At 41.1% G+C, this 14,178-nt stretch overlaps 1 protein-coding gene across 1 annotated transcript in view; it reads right to left on the reverse strand.

Annotated features, from left to right (window-relative positions):
• Positions 1-14,178, reverse strand: part of LAMB1 (laminin subunit beta 1) — a 72,461-nt gene that overhangs the window by 49,009 nt on the left and 9,274 nt on the right. Inside the window, exons 6-8 of the mRNA XM_057550345.1 lie at positions 8,462-8,650; positions 8,310-8,373; positions 4,002-4,204 (exon numbers count right to left, since the gene is read on the reverse strand). Of these exons, the coding sequence (XP_057406328.1) occupies positions 4,002-4,204; positions 8,310-8,373; positions 8,462-8,650 (456 nt within the window). The remainder of the gene's footprint in view (positions 1-4,001; positions 4,205-8,309; positions 8,374-8,461; positions 8,651-14,178) is intronic.

The following is a 14,178-nucleotide window of genomic DNA, read 5'->3' on the forward strand; positions in this document are numbered from 1 at the left end:
CACACCACCGGGAACCAACTCAATTTACTGCAAGCTTTACCCCATGCCATACAAAAGACAGGTTTTCTCTGCTTGCTTGGTTTGGTTTTTGACTTCCGGCTCAGCACTTAAAAATGTTTTTTCAACCCAAAATGAGATTTTAAGAATTAATCAGTTACCACATTTACATTTTTAAGGAAAGAAATATAAAATGTCAGAAAAAGATACAGATTATTTTGCTTCAGGAAGGGACCACGATGTGCTCTTTTACACCACACCACCAGTCACACTTGAGCCCCTGAGGCACATAAATGATAAATCAATTCTTTCCGTCTAGCAAACATGCACGTACATGGATCCCTCACCTTAACACTAGTTTCTACAGGATGGAATTCAGAAACAGGACAGACAGGTCCACCCTGAACCCACCTTGACAAGAGTGCAGTTAGCAGAAGACTAAATTCCTCTCATTACAAGGTGGTTTTACGTAGCCTGAAAACCAGTCCCAAAGCCCATACCACAGGACCCTTCGGCATCTGAATCAACAGTACAACGTACTGTGAGACGCATGGTAGTGACATGACTACATGAGGTTAGCTACACGCAGGATTTGTTACTCTGAGAAGTAAGTATCATCTACCTGGCATTCTCTGAAACATGGAGCAAAAAGATTAGAAGGACATATTCTCCCTTCAGGCTCTGTTAAAAATTCAACTTTATCTGTGCAGTAAAGGTTCTATATAGAGTAAAGGGAAGGCAGAAGCTTTAGACTGTTGAATACAAGTCAGTCCTGCACCTTCACCTTCTTAGATGAGGACTAACAATTTTTGAAAAGGCCAACATCAACTAAGCAAGGCACACCTTTCGTCAAGAAGCGAGGCCCACAGCCCAGTGGAGGCCCCAGTGCAGAGCCATGTGGGATTTATCCCGGGGATGCAAGGATTCTTCAGTATATGCAAATCAATCAATGTAATACACCATATTAACAAACTGAAGAATAAAAACCATATGGTCATCTCAATAGATGCAGAAAAAGCTTTTGACAAAATTCAACACCGATTTATGATAAAAACTCTCCAGAAAGTGGGCATACAGGGAACCTACCTCAACATAATAAAGGCCATATACGACAAACCCACAGCAAACATCATTCTCAATGGTGAAAAACTGAAAGCACTTCCTCTAAGATCAGGAACAAGACAAGGATGTCCACTCTCACCACTATTATTCAACATAGTTTTGGAAGTCCTAGCCACGGCAATCAGAGAAGAAAAAGAAATAAAAGGAATACAAATTGGAAAAGAAGAAGTAAAATTGTCACTGTTTGCACATGACATGATACTATACATAGAGAATCCCCAAGATGCCACCAGAAAACTACTAGAGCTAAACAATGAATTTGGTAAAGTTGCAGGATACAAAATTAATGCACAGAAATCTCTTGCATTCCTATATACTAATGATGAAAAATCTGAAACAGAAATTAAGGAAACACTGCTATTTACCACTGCAACAAAAAGAATACCTAGGAATAAACCTACCTAGGGAGACAAAAGACCTGTATGCAGAAAACTATAAGACACTGATGAAAGAAAATAAAGATGATACCAACAGATGGAGAGATACACCATGTTCTTGGATTGGAAGAATCAATATTATGAAAATGACTATACTACCCAAAGCAATCTACAGATTCAATGCAATCCCTATCAAACTACCAATGGCATTTTTCACAGAACTAGAACAAAAAATTTCACAATTTGTATGAAAACACAGAAGACCCCGAATAGCCAAAGCAATCTTGACAAAGAAAAATGGAGCTGGAGGAATCAGGCTCCCTGACTTCAGACTATACTACAAATCTACAGTAATCAAGACAGTATGGTACTGGCACAAAAACAGAAATATAGATCAATGGAACAGGATAGAAAGCCCAGAGATAAACCCACGCACCTATGGTCAATTAATCTATGACAAAGGAGGCAAGGCTATACAATGGAGAAAAGACAGCCTCTTCAATAAGTGGTGCTGGGAAAAGTGGACAGCTACATGTAAAAGACTGAACTTAGAATACTCCCTAACACCATACACAAAAATAAACTCAAAATGGATTACAGACCTAAATGTAAGGCTAGACACTATAAAACTCTTAGAGGAAAACATAGGAAGAACACTCTTTGACATAAATCACAGCAAGGTCTTTTTTGATCCACCTCCTAGAGTAATGGAAATAAAAACAAAACTAAACAAATGGGACCTAATGAAACTTAAAAGCTTTTGCAAAGCAAAGTAAACTACAAACAAGAGGAAAAGACAACCCTCAGAATGGGAGAAAACATTTGCAAATGAATCAATGGACAAAAGATTAATCTCCAAAATATATAAACAGCTCATGCAGCTCAATATTAAAAAAATAAACAAGCCAATCAAAAAATGGGCAGAAGACCTAAATAGACATTTCTCCAAAGAAGACATACAGACGGCCACGAAGTACATGAAAAGATGCTCAACATCACTAATTATTAGAGAAATGCAAATCAAAACTACAATGAGGTATCACCTCACACCAGTTAGAATGGGCATCATCAGAAAATGTACAAACAACAAATGATGGAGAGGGTGTGGAGGAAAGGGAACCCTCTTGCACTGTTAGTGGGAATGTAAATGGATACAGCCACTATGGAGAACAGTATGGAGATTCCTTAAAAAACTAAAAATAGTATTACCATATGACCCAGCAATCCCACTACTGGGCATATACCCAGAGAAAACCATAATTCAAAAAGACAAATGCACCCCAATGTTCATAGCAGTACTATTTACAATAGCCAGGTCATGGAAGCAACCTAAATGCCCATTGACAGACGAATAGGTAAAGAAGATGTGGTACATATATACAATGGAATATTACTCAGCCATAAAAAGGAACAAAATTGGGTCATTTCTAGAGACGTGGATGGATATAGAGACTGTCCTACAGAGTGAAGTAAGTCAGAAAGAGAAAAACAAATATCGTATATTAACGCATTATAGGTGGAACCTAGAAAAATGGTACAGATGAACCGGTTTGCAGGGCAGAAATTGAGACACAGATGTAGAGAACAAATGTAGGGACACCAAGGGGGGAAAGTGACGGGGGGTGGTGGCGGTGGTGTGATGAATTGGGAGATTGGGATTGACATGTATACACTGATGTGCATAAAACGGATGACAAATAAGAACCTGCTGTATAAAAAAATAAATAAAATAAAATACAAAAATTCAAAAAAAATATTTATTTAATTAAAAAAAAAAAAAAGGAAGCAAGGCCCACAGTCCAGTGGAGGCCCTGGTGCAGTCAGGAGAGCAAGATTTCAATTCGCATCTGCCATGTACTTACTTAAGGCCCTTTGGCAAATTACTTAAACTCTGGTCTCTTCTAACAAGAATTAACAATTCACTTAGAAACTGGTAAAATATCCTAACGTTACCCATTTGGCAAGTTACCCAAGTCCCCTATTTTTAAAATTACATAATTTGAAAACACAGCATAAAAGTGGGAAAAGAATGAAACTAGAAGGTCAAGAAACAAAGTCCATTTGACTCCTAAATGGTGTCCCGTGGTTTTAGGTTCAAATTTCCAGGTTCTCTGGCCTGGGGTCAATTTATGCCTTCTGGCATGCAGGCTGGAATGCTTGTGGTTTTTAATATTCCCTCAAGTAAAGGAAGATGTGACTGTCATGTAGAAAACTTTTTAATCCTTACTGACTAAAGTGTCTACTGTAGCAGCAGCCCACAGGGACAATTTCCAAAAATTTGGTGTCTACGAAATGAGTATTCTTTACATTCTCGTAGTCCAAGAAAATCAGCAAACAGAAAAGGAAAAAGAAAAACAATCAGCCACTGGAATGGTACAAAGGACTAAATAGCAGTCTGGAAAAATAAGACCCCAAATAAAAAGGCTTAAGGTAATACTACTAGCTTCCATCTGCTTTTTAGAATCACCCGTATGAAGGAGGAAGCTGCCTGGAACGTGTACTTACCATTCCTTCTCCTTCTGCATGGAATCCATCCACCGGGGCACACTCGCTGGCGTGGCCATAGCAGAAGCAGTTTCCTCGAATCACCATGTCGTAAACCGCATAATAGTACTTTTCTCTGATTTCCATTCTGGAATCCAAAAGGTTATCTCCCAAAGTATGTAGTTTTACAAACTTGATTCTCAAGTTGGTGATTTTTAAGAGATCTATGAAGGTCACCAAGAATATGAAAAGTTTGATCAAAGAAGCAAGACTTCCTTTGCAATTAGACAACTTGGTTTTTTTCTCTTTATAGAAAGGCATGACAAATAAAAATGGCTTAAGCTTACCCCCCACCCCTTGCATGATCTAGATGCACGTAATGATAAAGGTTAACATAATGTGACAGTCTCTCGAAGAAAGGTTATTCCCTTCTCATCAGTTTAACAAGAACATATGTTCTGTGATGGATTTGTTGGCAGACTGATGTCTCAGGAAGAAGTGTGGAGGCGGAGAAATTTAAAAATGCGGTTGCATGATTGCCGGAAGCCACTGAACACACAGTAATCTAAACTATTGCAATACCATCTGGTTCCCACAGCAATTAGTCTCAAAATCAGAAAATTCCATTCAGGTGGGAAAGAGCTTATCAAACCACTCCAATTCTCATTATTATTATAAGATAGTTAGAGACATGTTTGTGTTTATCTTTGGAGAGGAAAATGCTATCTGAAATTTCCCACCATTTAGGTGAAGTCCAAGTTACTAAAATCGATTTAACACGATAGAATAACCACAATCCAGGGCCTGACTTTTCAACCAAGTTTGGAAGCACCGTTACAATCTACAACTTTCTGGGTCTTAGTTTTACAGTTTACCAATATAATTACCAATATAATACAGTGGCGTGAAGATAAAGGAGCTTAGTATTGAGATGTTGAGGCAAATTATTTTTTCCTAAATAGAAGTTACTTCTAGACCAATGTCTCTTATTTGATCTTTTCTTCCTTTTCCTGGGTCTATAGGCCTCTGCTTATTACAGAAGCGGGGCTGTCAATTACATTCTCTAATAACTTGGTAAACCAAGAGTCATTCAATCTTCAATCTTCTTCCATCAGTGTTTTCATTAATCACTAAGTGGCTCTTGCTGAAGTGGACCCCAAAAGATTGATTAGTCCACCCGTCCTCCCCTTTTAGCTCTGTAGCCTAAAATTGCTCCTAAGCTTTACGTTCATTTCTGCTGATAGATTCTTAAAATTTACAACACGGGACAACGGGGCATTGGCCCAATGCATCAGATACTTTCAAAGCCCACATACAATTTTAAATACTTATAATATATGCATAGCTTACAATGAAGACTATAGAAATAGCTGTGGGTTAAAAGAGACAGCCCATGAGTCCATGCATTCAACTTAGGCTCTTTGTAAAATCAAAAACTAAACAGAGAAACTGTGGTACTACTTCACTGAACGGAATTTCTGAATGCCAACATTTCCTCCTGCACAATATGAGCACAAGCGCCTATTGACAAGAGGCCAAACAACAAACTTGAAGAGCAGCTGGAGTATTTAGAAGCCCTTGAGTGATCTCTGTGGAAGCCCTCAGCAGAGCAAATAAGCTCCCTCGCTCTCTCCTGCCATATTTAACAACAGCTAAGCCTCGTATTGACTGCTGTTATAAGAGGCACAATCACTTTTGAAGTGAGTTTCGGAGTCCTCAGCAATAGGGACAACTAAAGAGATATTGTTCCCTTGATTACAAAGTAAATCCAAAGCATGATCTGTTACAGTGGCTGCTTCTTTAATATAGGAATAGGTTTTCTGACGCCATTTAACAGCCAAAGACAATAGAATTATAATGGCAGCACATTCTCCAGGTCCCACAAATTTCACCCAAAAGGAACAGACCGTGAGTCCTTTTACGGACCCAGGAGGTGTTGGTCATGGAGCCTGTGTGGACATTTCTCGCAACTGGATTTTGAGAGCGGGGAGGGCAGGCCTCCCAGAGCTCACTCAGAAATGGCACAGGGCTGGATATACCATTAAATACTTGTTTGATATCACACTAAGTGAAGTAAGTCAGACAGAGAAAGACAAATGTGTCATATGATATCGCTTATATGTGGAATCTAATTTTAAAAAATGATACAAATGAACTTATTTACAAAACAGAAAGACTTATAGATATCCAAAACAAACTTATGCTCACCAAAGGGGAAACATGGTGGCAGGTGGGGGAGGGATAAATCAGGAGCTTGGGATGAACACACACACACTACTATATGCAAGAGAGATAACCAGCAAGGACCTACTGGATAGCACGGGGAACTCAACTCAATATTCTGGGACAACCTATATGAGAAAACAGTCTGAAAAATAACAGATATATGTACATGTGTAACTGAATCACTTTGCTGTACACCTAAAACTAACACAACATTGCAAATCAACTATATTCCAATAAAATTTAGAAAAATAAAATAAAACTTTAAAATAAATAAATATTTGTTTGACAACAGAATGACTGAGTAAATTACAGACCAGACACGGTCTGGGCCATATGTAAACTTAAGTGGGGAAACAGCACTTTTCTGGCAATATTCCCTGGACTCCTTCCATTCTACTCTCCCCTGCTGTGAGCCGGGAAGTGCCACGGGGCTGTGGTTCAAAGGAGGGCCATGCTCCACTGAGAAAGACCAGCAAGACCTCACCCCACCTCTGCTCAACTGACTGCACCTCAGTAGCTGGAGAGGGGGCCTTATCCTCACTCTGAGGTGCAGGACCCGGTCTACAGAAGGCCTGAGTGACAGCTGATGGCAGTGACGACACCAACAGTGGCAGCAGCTTCACGGACCCAACGTTTTCTATGCGTTGGGCACCTTGGTGAGTCATTTATATACGTTAGTCATTTTCCGTCCACAACAACCAGAAGGTCAATATGACTATCTCCATTTACAGATGAAAAAGTAGAAGCTAAAAAAAAGTTGTAAGTAAATGACTTGCCCAAGGTCACGGAGCTCTAATATGCTGGAGCTGGGACTTAAAGCCAGCTGTGTCAGACTCCAAAGCTCATTCTGCCTACCAAGAAGATCAAAATGTATTTGTGTAAAGACATGAGCCTGGTTGCTGGATGCTGGAAAGCACTCTGATCTAAGAATCATAACACGTGCGCTCAGGATCTCTCATTAAACAGCCCCGTCACTTTATGCATGTGAGTCCAACTCTGAGCCTCAGCGGACTCACCTGTGAAATGCAACTGCAACCCTCACCTTAATGAGCACATTGAATATGGCTGAGACCTCAAATTTTCCCCCAGGATTCTTTCTTCTCTTCTTCTTCTGACAATAAGAGCCCTAGCCAAGAGTTTGAGAGCACACACAGCCACCAGCTAGAGCATCTCACATCTCCTGCGGTGTAGCCAGGGGACTAATTCTAGCCAATGGGGTGTGAACGGATGTGATGTATGGTTTCAGGTCGCTTGCTCTTTACTTGTCCCCTCCCACAGGTTGGGACAAGGATAGGGTGGGGTTGATCCAGGTCTAACCAGGTGGATACAAACCGCAAGACAGAGGGAACCTGGGAACCTTGGTGACCTAATGGCTACGCTTGCCAGATTTGGCAATAATAATACAAGGTGCTCAGTAAATTTAAATTTCAGGTAAATAATTAATCAATTGCAGTAGCAATATGTCCCAAATATCACATGGTTATACTAACCACAAATATTGCATGGAATAGGCTCGTACCAGTCACAAATATCACATGGGATACAGTTATCCTAAAAAAATGATTTGTTATTTATCTGAAAATTCATACTGAACCGGGTGTCATCCTGTATTTTATCTGGTAAGCCTGCTTGCGGCAAGTGAATGGTACTTTATCTGTAAATCTCCCTTGGTGATTTCATAAAAGAGAAGTCAACTTTTTTGAGACACTGCATTTTTGGGGACACCTTGTTACAATGGCCTAATCTGTACCTTTACATACATAATTATATATATGTATGCATAATATATGATATATATCATATATGCGATATATATATATATACACACACGTCATATATATATGATACTGAGCAACAAATAAGGTGTTATGACCAGCATAATGGTTTGGCGTCTTATGACACAAACCTTTTACTCTTATCAAAACGTGTTCCCCTTCAGTGAGGACTGATAACTGCCAATTTCAAGAGCATTGCAAAGAAAGAAGGAAATGAAGAGGGTGGAATTAGCACTTGATATTTAGATTCTGGGTAGCAGTGCTCTGGGTAAGCGTTCTCCCATGATTGCTGTTCTTCATCAAAGCTTTTATTTGAAAACAAGCTTACTCTGTATCCTTGGACTGTACGGATCTTCTATTCTGAAAGCAGGATCTAAAGCACGAAAAATCACCTAAAAATAGATATGAGTAATTGGTATTTTTGCGATGATCAAAAACTAGATTTGTAAGTAGAATGGAAAACAAAAAGAACAAACAAACCTCTCCTTCCGTTGAGGGTTCAATGTCAGAATATCGGGAATCACAAATTATATCATCGACTTTTTTCATGGGGCCGGTGGAAATGCCGGGAAACGAGCTCTCACAATCATAGGCAAAGTATCTGTATACACCCCAGGTTTTTCCAAAGTCGGACGATCGTTCTATCAGCATAGCGGCTGGACGGAATGTCTAAAGGCAGAGTGGAAGAGACTCATTGGACGTTTTTACTGGTAATCTGTATTTTAAAATCTCAGAGGGAAGTATCATTCAAGCGTGTGCCACAAACCCTGACTGCATGTGGCTGGTATTTCAGACTGTGGCTGGATTTCAAATATTTCAAGCTGTTCCATGGAGCCTCTTTTCACAGCAAAGTGTCTCGCCTCTAAATTTTGCACTTTCTCCCACCCTACCAGAGACTAGTAAGCTGTTTCTCTTTAGAAGCTGATTATAAACAGGCCTTAATAGCATACAAGTTTTGGTGCATTTAGCCACCATGCCCATGACATGACTGCTTAGCTTGAGTGTTCCTTCTGTAATTCATTCGTTTAATCAGTCAGTAGATGTGTAATGACAGCTACTCGGTACCAGACGGGGGTCTAAATGCTGCAACTAATGCTGTCCAATGAAGTACAGGAATGGGCAGAAATTATTTACAAAACAATTCGTCAAACACTATAATAGAGTCACATGTGGTGTGCTTTGGGAAAACAAGAGGAAGGAAATACTAACTCGAGAAGCTAGAGAATCCTGCAGTTCCAGCTACACACCCCAAAGAACTGAAAACAGGGACTCAGATGGACACTTGTACATGAACCGTCAGAGCAGCATCATTCACAATCGCCAACAAGTGGAAACCACTCAAGTGTCCATCAGTGGATAAATAGATACACAAAAGGTGATATATACATGCAATGGACTATTATTCAGCAATATAAAAGAATGAAATTCTGATACTTCCTACAACATGGATGAACCTTGGAAACATTACTCTAAGTGAAATAAGCCAGACACAGAAGAATGTGTGATTCCACTTATATGAAACATATGGAATAGGCAAGTACATAGAGGCAGAAAGTAGATTAGAGGTCAAGAGGGGCTGGGAGGAGGGAGTGGTGAGGAGCTATTGCTTAATGGGTACAGGGTTTCTACTTGGGGTGATGAAAAGGTTCTGGAGATAGTGGTGTTGGTCGCACAACATTGTGAATATACCTACTGCCATCAGAACTGCACATTTAAAAATGGTTAAAAAAGCAAATTTTGTGCTACATATACTTTAGCATGCACACGCATACACACATACACACACACACACACACAACTAGGGAATGCTTCAGAGAGAAGATGGCATCAAACTTATCTTAAAACGGTAACTGGGTGTTTTCTGGACAGTGGGTAGAGATGGTTACAGGTGGCAGAAGGGGTTGGTTGGGAAGGAATTTGTTGCCATGCTAAGGGGTTTACTTTATCTTTATGCAATGAAGGGGAATACTGAAACATTTAAGTGAACAGAATGAAATGCTTAGATTGCACTTCAGAAAAACAACTCTGGCAGAGTTATTGGACATGGACAAAACAAGAGACAAGGGAACCAAGTGACAGAAAAGAGATGAAGGTCTTAACTCAAGCATTACAGTGTGGATAGCGATAAAGGGATGGGATTGACTGCTCTGAAAATTTACTGGAAGTAAAATATGCTGAATTGCACTTGGTGATCAATTTGATTCCAGTGGAAAGGGAGGGAGAAGAAAGAAATAGGAACCCCTGAGCTTAGGTAGGTGGGCGTGTGTGCTACTGCTAACAAAGATACAGAAGCGAAGCAAAGGCATGTAGTTTTGGTCTAGTTACGTGCAAGGTCTCAGAATCGAGACGCCCACTGGATAACTGGAAACAGTGGTCTTGGACTCAGCTATGAGAATGGAACTTGAAACATGGATTTTGGAGGCACTGTATACATACAGTATTTGAAACCTCCAAATATTTAATTTCCCCTCAAAAAGAAAAGGACAAGATAAAAGAGAGCCAAGTCAGTGCTCCAACATCAACAAAGGGCTGGTAGAAGACAAGAGAGGGGTGCTGGGAACTTTAATCACATTATTTCATTTAACCTTCCATTACGGGCTGAACTGTGTCCTTCCCAAATTCTGATGTTCAAGACCTAATCCCTAGTACCTCAGACTATAACTGTATTTGAAGATAGGGTCTTTAAAGGGGTAATTAAAGTGAGGTCACTGGAGTGGACCCTAATCACATATGACTGGTGTCCTTCTAAGAAGAAGACATCAGGACACAGACAGGTCCAGACAGAAGACCAGGTGAAGACACAAGGAGAAGACAGTCATCTAAAAGCCAAGGAGAGAAAGAGGCCACAGAGGCCACAACTCTGCCGACACCTTGATCTCAAACTTTGTCCCTTGAGAATCCTAGAAGATACATTTCTGTTGTTCAATCCACCCAGTCTGTGCTACTGTGTTCTGGCAGCCCTGGCAAACTAATATACCTTAACAACACATTTGTCTGACAGATGAGGAAATCAAGGCTCAGAGACATTAGTTAACTCGCCAGCTACTGGCAGAGAGATGTCAGTCCAGACTGAATGAAGACCTTTCAAATCCAGGCTGAATGAAGATCTTTTTTGCCTCACTGGCTAATGGTGTAATAGAAGCCTGAAAAATGGATGTCAGAGAGGAAGGAGGAAAAAGACAAGAATTCTGGAAACTGAGGCAGGATGGAGATTTAGGCGGGTGTGGTGAACAGGGGCAACAGGAAATTAGAGATGAAGCAGAATTAGCACTAAAAATAGGCAAAAGCGGGCTTCGCTGGTGGCGCAGTGGTTAAGAATCTGCCTGCCAATGCAGGGGACACGGGTTCGAGCCCTGGTCTGGGAAGATCCCACATGCCACGGAGCAACTAAGCCCGTGAGCCACAACTACTGAGCCTGCGCGTCTGGAGCTTGTGCTCCGCAACGGGAGAGGCTGCGACAGTAAGAGGCCCGCGCACCGCGATGAAGAGTGGCCCCCGCTCTCCGCAACTGGAGAAAGCCCTCGCACAGAAACGAAGACCCAACAGAGCCAAAAATAAATAAATTAATTAATTAATAAAAAAAAAAAAAAAAAGCAAGTTCTTTAAAAAAAAAAAAAAAAAAAATAGGCAAAAGCTTCAACAGCGATGAACAGGGTAAGTGCCTTTCGGGAAGTGGCAGTCAGATGACGATGGACGAAGATCCAGAAAGTTAAGGCAACTCAGCAAACGGAACCTCAACAGAGACACTCACTTCTGAATTCAAACCAGTGCTTGACTCACAGAGAACAAACTAGTGGTTACCAGTGGGGAGCGGGGGAGGGGCGATGGAGGGGCGGGGAACTGGGAGGCACAAACTACTTGGTATAAGACAGGCTCAAGGATGTATTGTGTTGTACAACACAGGGAGTACAGCCAATGTTTTCTAATAACTGTAAATGGAAAGTAACCTTTAAAAATTACACAAAAATAAAAAAATGTTTTAAAGAGAGTAAATGTTGGGGGCCAAGACGACCAATACAAGAACTTGAACAGGACCATAAAAAAAAATAAAACAAATGCTTGACAGAAATCTGGGTGACAAGTAAGGGTGAAAAGTAGTACATGCCCAGCTCTCCTTGCACCATCCTTCATAACCCTGATAGTCTTTGTCACGGATAAAAGGAGACAAGGGTAAGGAAATGGAAAGTCACATTTCGACAGATTCCTTGACTTATACATTTACTAGTTGCTCAGGTTTTGTTTTTTTTTTACCTATTCAGAAATATAAGAAAATGATACTTTATTAAACCCAAGAGAGTATTAGACTAAAAATTTTAAACCAAGGGGGAGAAAACCCAATAACTGAACCAGGGAAAACTCCCCAGGGGACCTGCCTCGTGGGTGGCAACACTTTGGAGAGAGACTAGCCTGATGTCTCTGTGGCACAAGACAGCAGAGAGGAAAAGCCTTATAGCCAGTCCTGGCTGTGCTTCCTTTTCTCTCCCTTCTGGAACCTTCTGAGTCCCAAAAGGCCATTGACGAGTTATCCAATTTCCTGTGAAGTTAGGAAGCTGCTGGAAACTGGGACAACACATTTTACCTACAGAAGGGAAGCCTTTCCAGGTTCACTGCTGAGTCATTGACCTTCTCAGGCCTCACATTGCTGCACAGCTGCCTCTGAATTTATACTAAACAAAAGAGCTGTGAGTTTGGAAACCTTTGGCTATGAACAAAAACAGACTGTGGATATGCTAACTGGGTTTTGCTACCCTAAGAAAATCCAATCCACTTAGTAAACAGCCATGTCCACACAAACACAAGTTAGAATAAACACACTCTCATATGATCCAGCAAAATCCCACTCCTGGGCATACACCCATACAAAACTATAATTCAAAGATACATGCACCCCTGTGTTCATAACAGCACTATTCACAAAAGCCAAGACGTGGAAGCAACCTAAATGTCCATCAACAGATAAATGGATAAAGAAGATGTGGTAAATATATACAATGGAATACTACTCAGCCATAAAAATGAATGAAATAATGCCACTTGCAACAGCACAGAGGGACCTAGAGATTTTCATACTAAGTAAGTCAGAAACAAAGACAAATACCATATGCTATCACCTATTATGTGGAATCTAAAATATAGCACAAATGAACTTATCTACGAAACAGAAACAGATTCACAGACACAGAGAACAGACTTGTGACTGCCAAGGGGGAGGGGGGTGGGGAGGGAAGGACTGGGAGTTTGGTGTTAGCAGATGAAAACTATTATATACAGAATGGATAAACAACAAGGTCCTACTGTATAGCACAGGGAACTATATTCAGTGTCCTGTGATAAACCATAAAGGAAAATAATATACATATATATACATTCATTTTCATAACTGAATCACTGTGCTGTACAGCAGAACTTAACAGAACATTGTAAACCAACTGTACTTCCATAAAATAAATTTAAAAACAAAAAGGAATAAGCACACTCTTCATCCTCACCCCCCTCCTGTCCTCACCACTCAATGGTGTCACCACCCTCCTAGTTCCCCAGCTTGGACATCTCAGTAATTTTTGATTCATCCCTGCCTTCTGCTGTTCTGCTTCTAATCCTTCTCCAATTCATGGCTGAGCCTTTGATTCTAAAGGGTCCGACTGACTCCCTTAGAAAACAGGGGCTCCTCCTCTCGGCAATGACTCTCAAAGGCAACGGTAGCAGAGGGTAGCAGAGAGGGCAGCAAGGGGAGACGTGGGACTGGGAAAAGCTCTCCAAGTCACACTGCCAGGACTCCGGGTTGCAGCAGGAGGCTTCCTCCTACTTGAGAGCCACAGCCAGCCTTTGCGTGAACACCATCCCTGCCTAAGTCAGCTCCAGCTCCCCCTTACCGCTGACCTTGAGAGCCTCCCGCCTCTGTGCCCTCTCTTCTCCGTGCCCCAGGCCCTCCTCTGCATTTCCTCTTGGCTCCCTTCCTGAAACACAGGTCTCATTTCCTGTCGATGGCTCCCCATTTTCTATAAAGTTCACACTCCTCAGCAAGGAAGCAAGGTCCTTCTGGCTGTAATCTTACTTCCTGCTCCTCCCTTCACTAGCCCAAGTTCAAGGCATGTCTACATAGTACGTGTTGAACAAACCCTGCCCGAGCTGTCCCACACCACCAGAGCTTTGCTCTCACCCTGCCAAGAAGGGTTTTTCTTCTACCTCCTTCTCCC

Source organism: Balaenoptera acutorostrata, chromosome 7 (assembly GCF_949987535.1).
Source record: "Balaenoptera acutorostrata chromosome 7, mBalAcu1.1, whole genome shotgun sequence".
Taxonomy (NCBI): Eukaryota; Metazoa; Chordata; class Mammalia; order Artiodactyla; family Balaenopteridae; genus Balaenoptera; species Balaenoptera acutorostrata.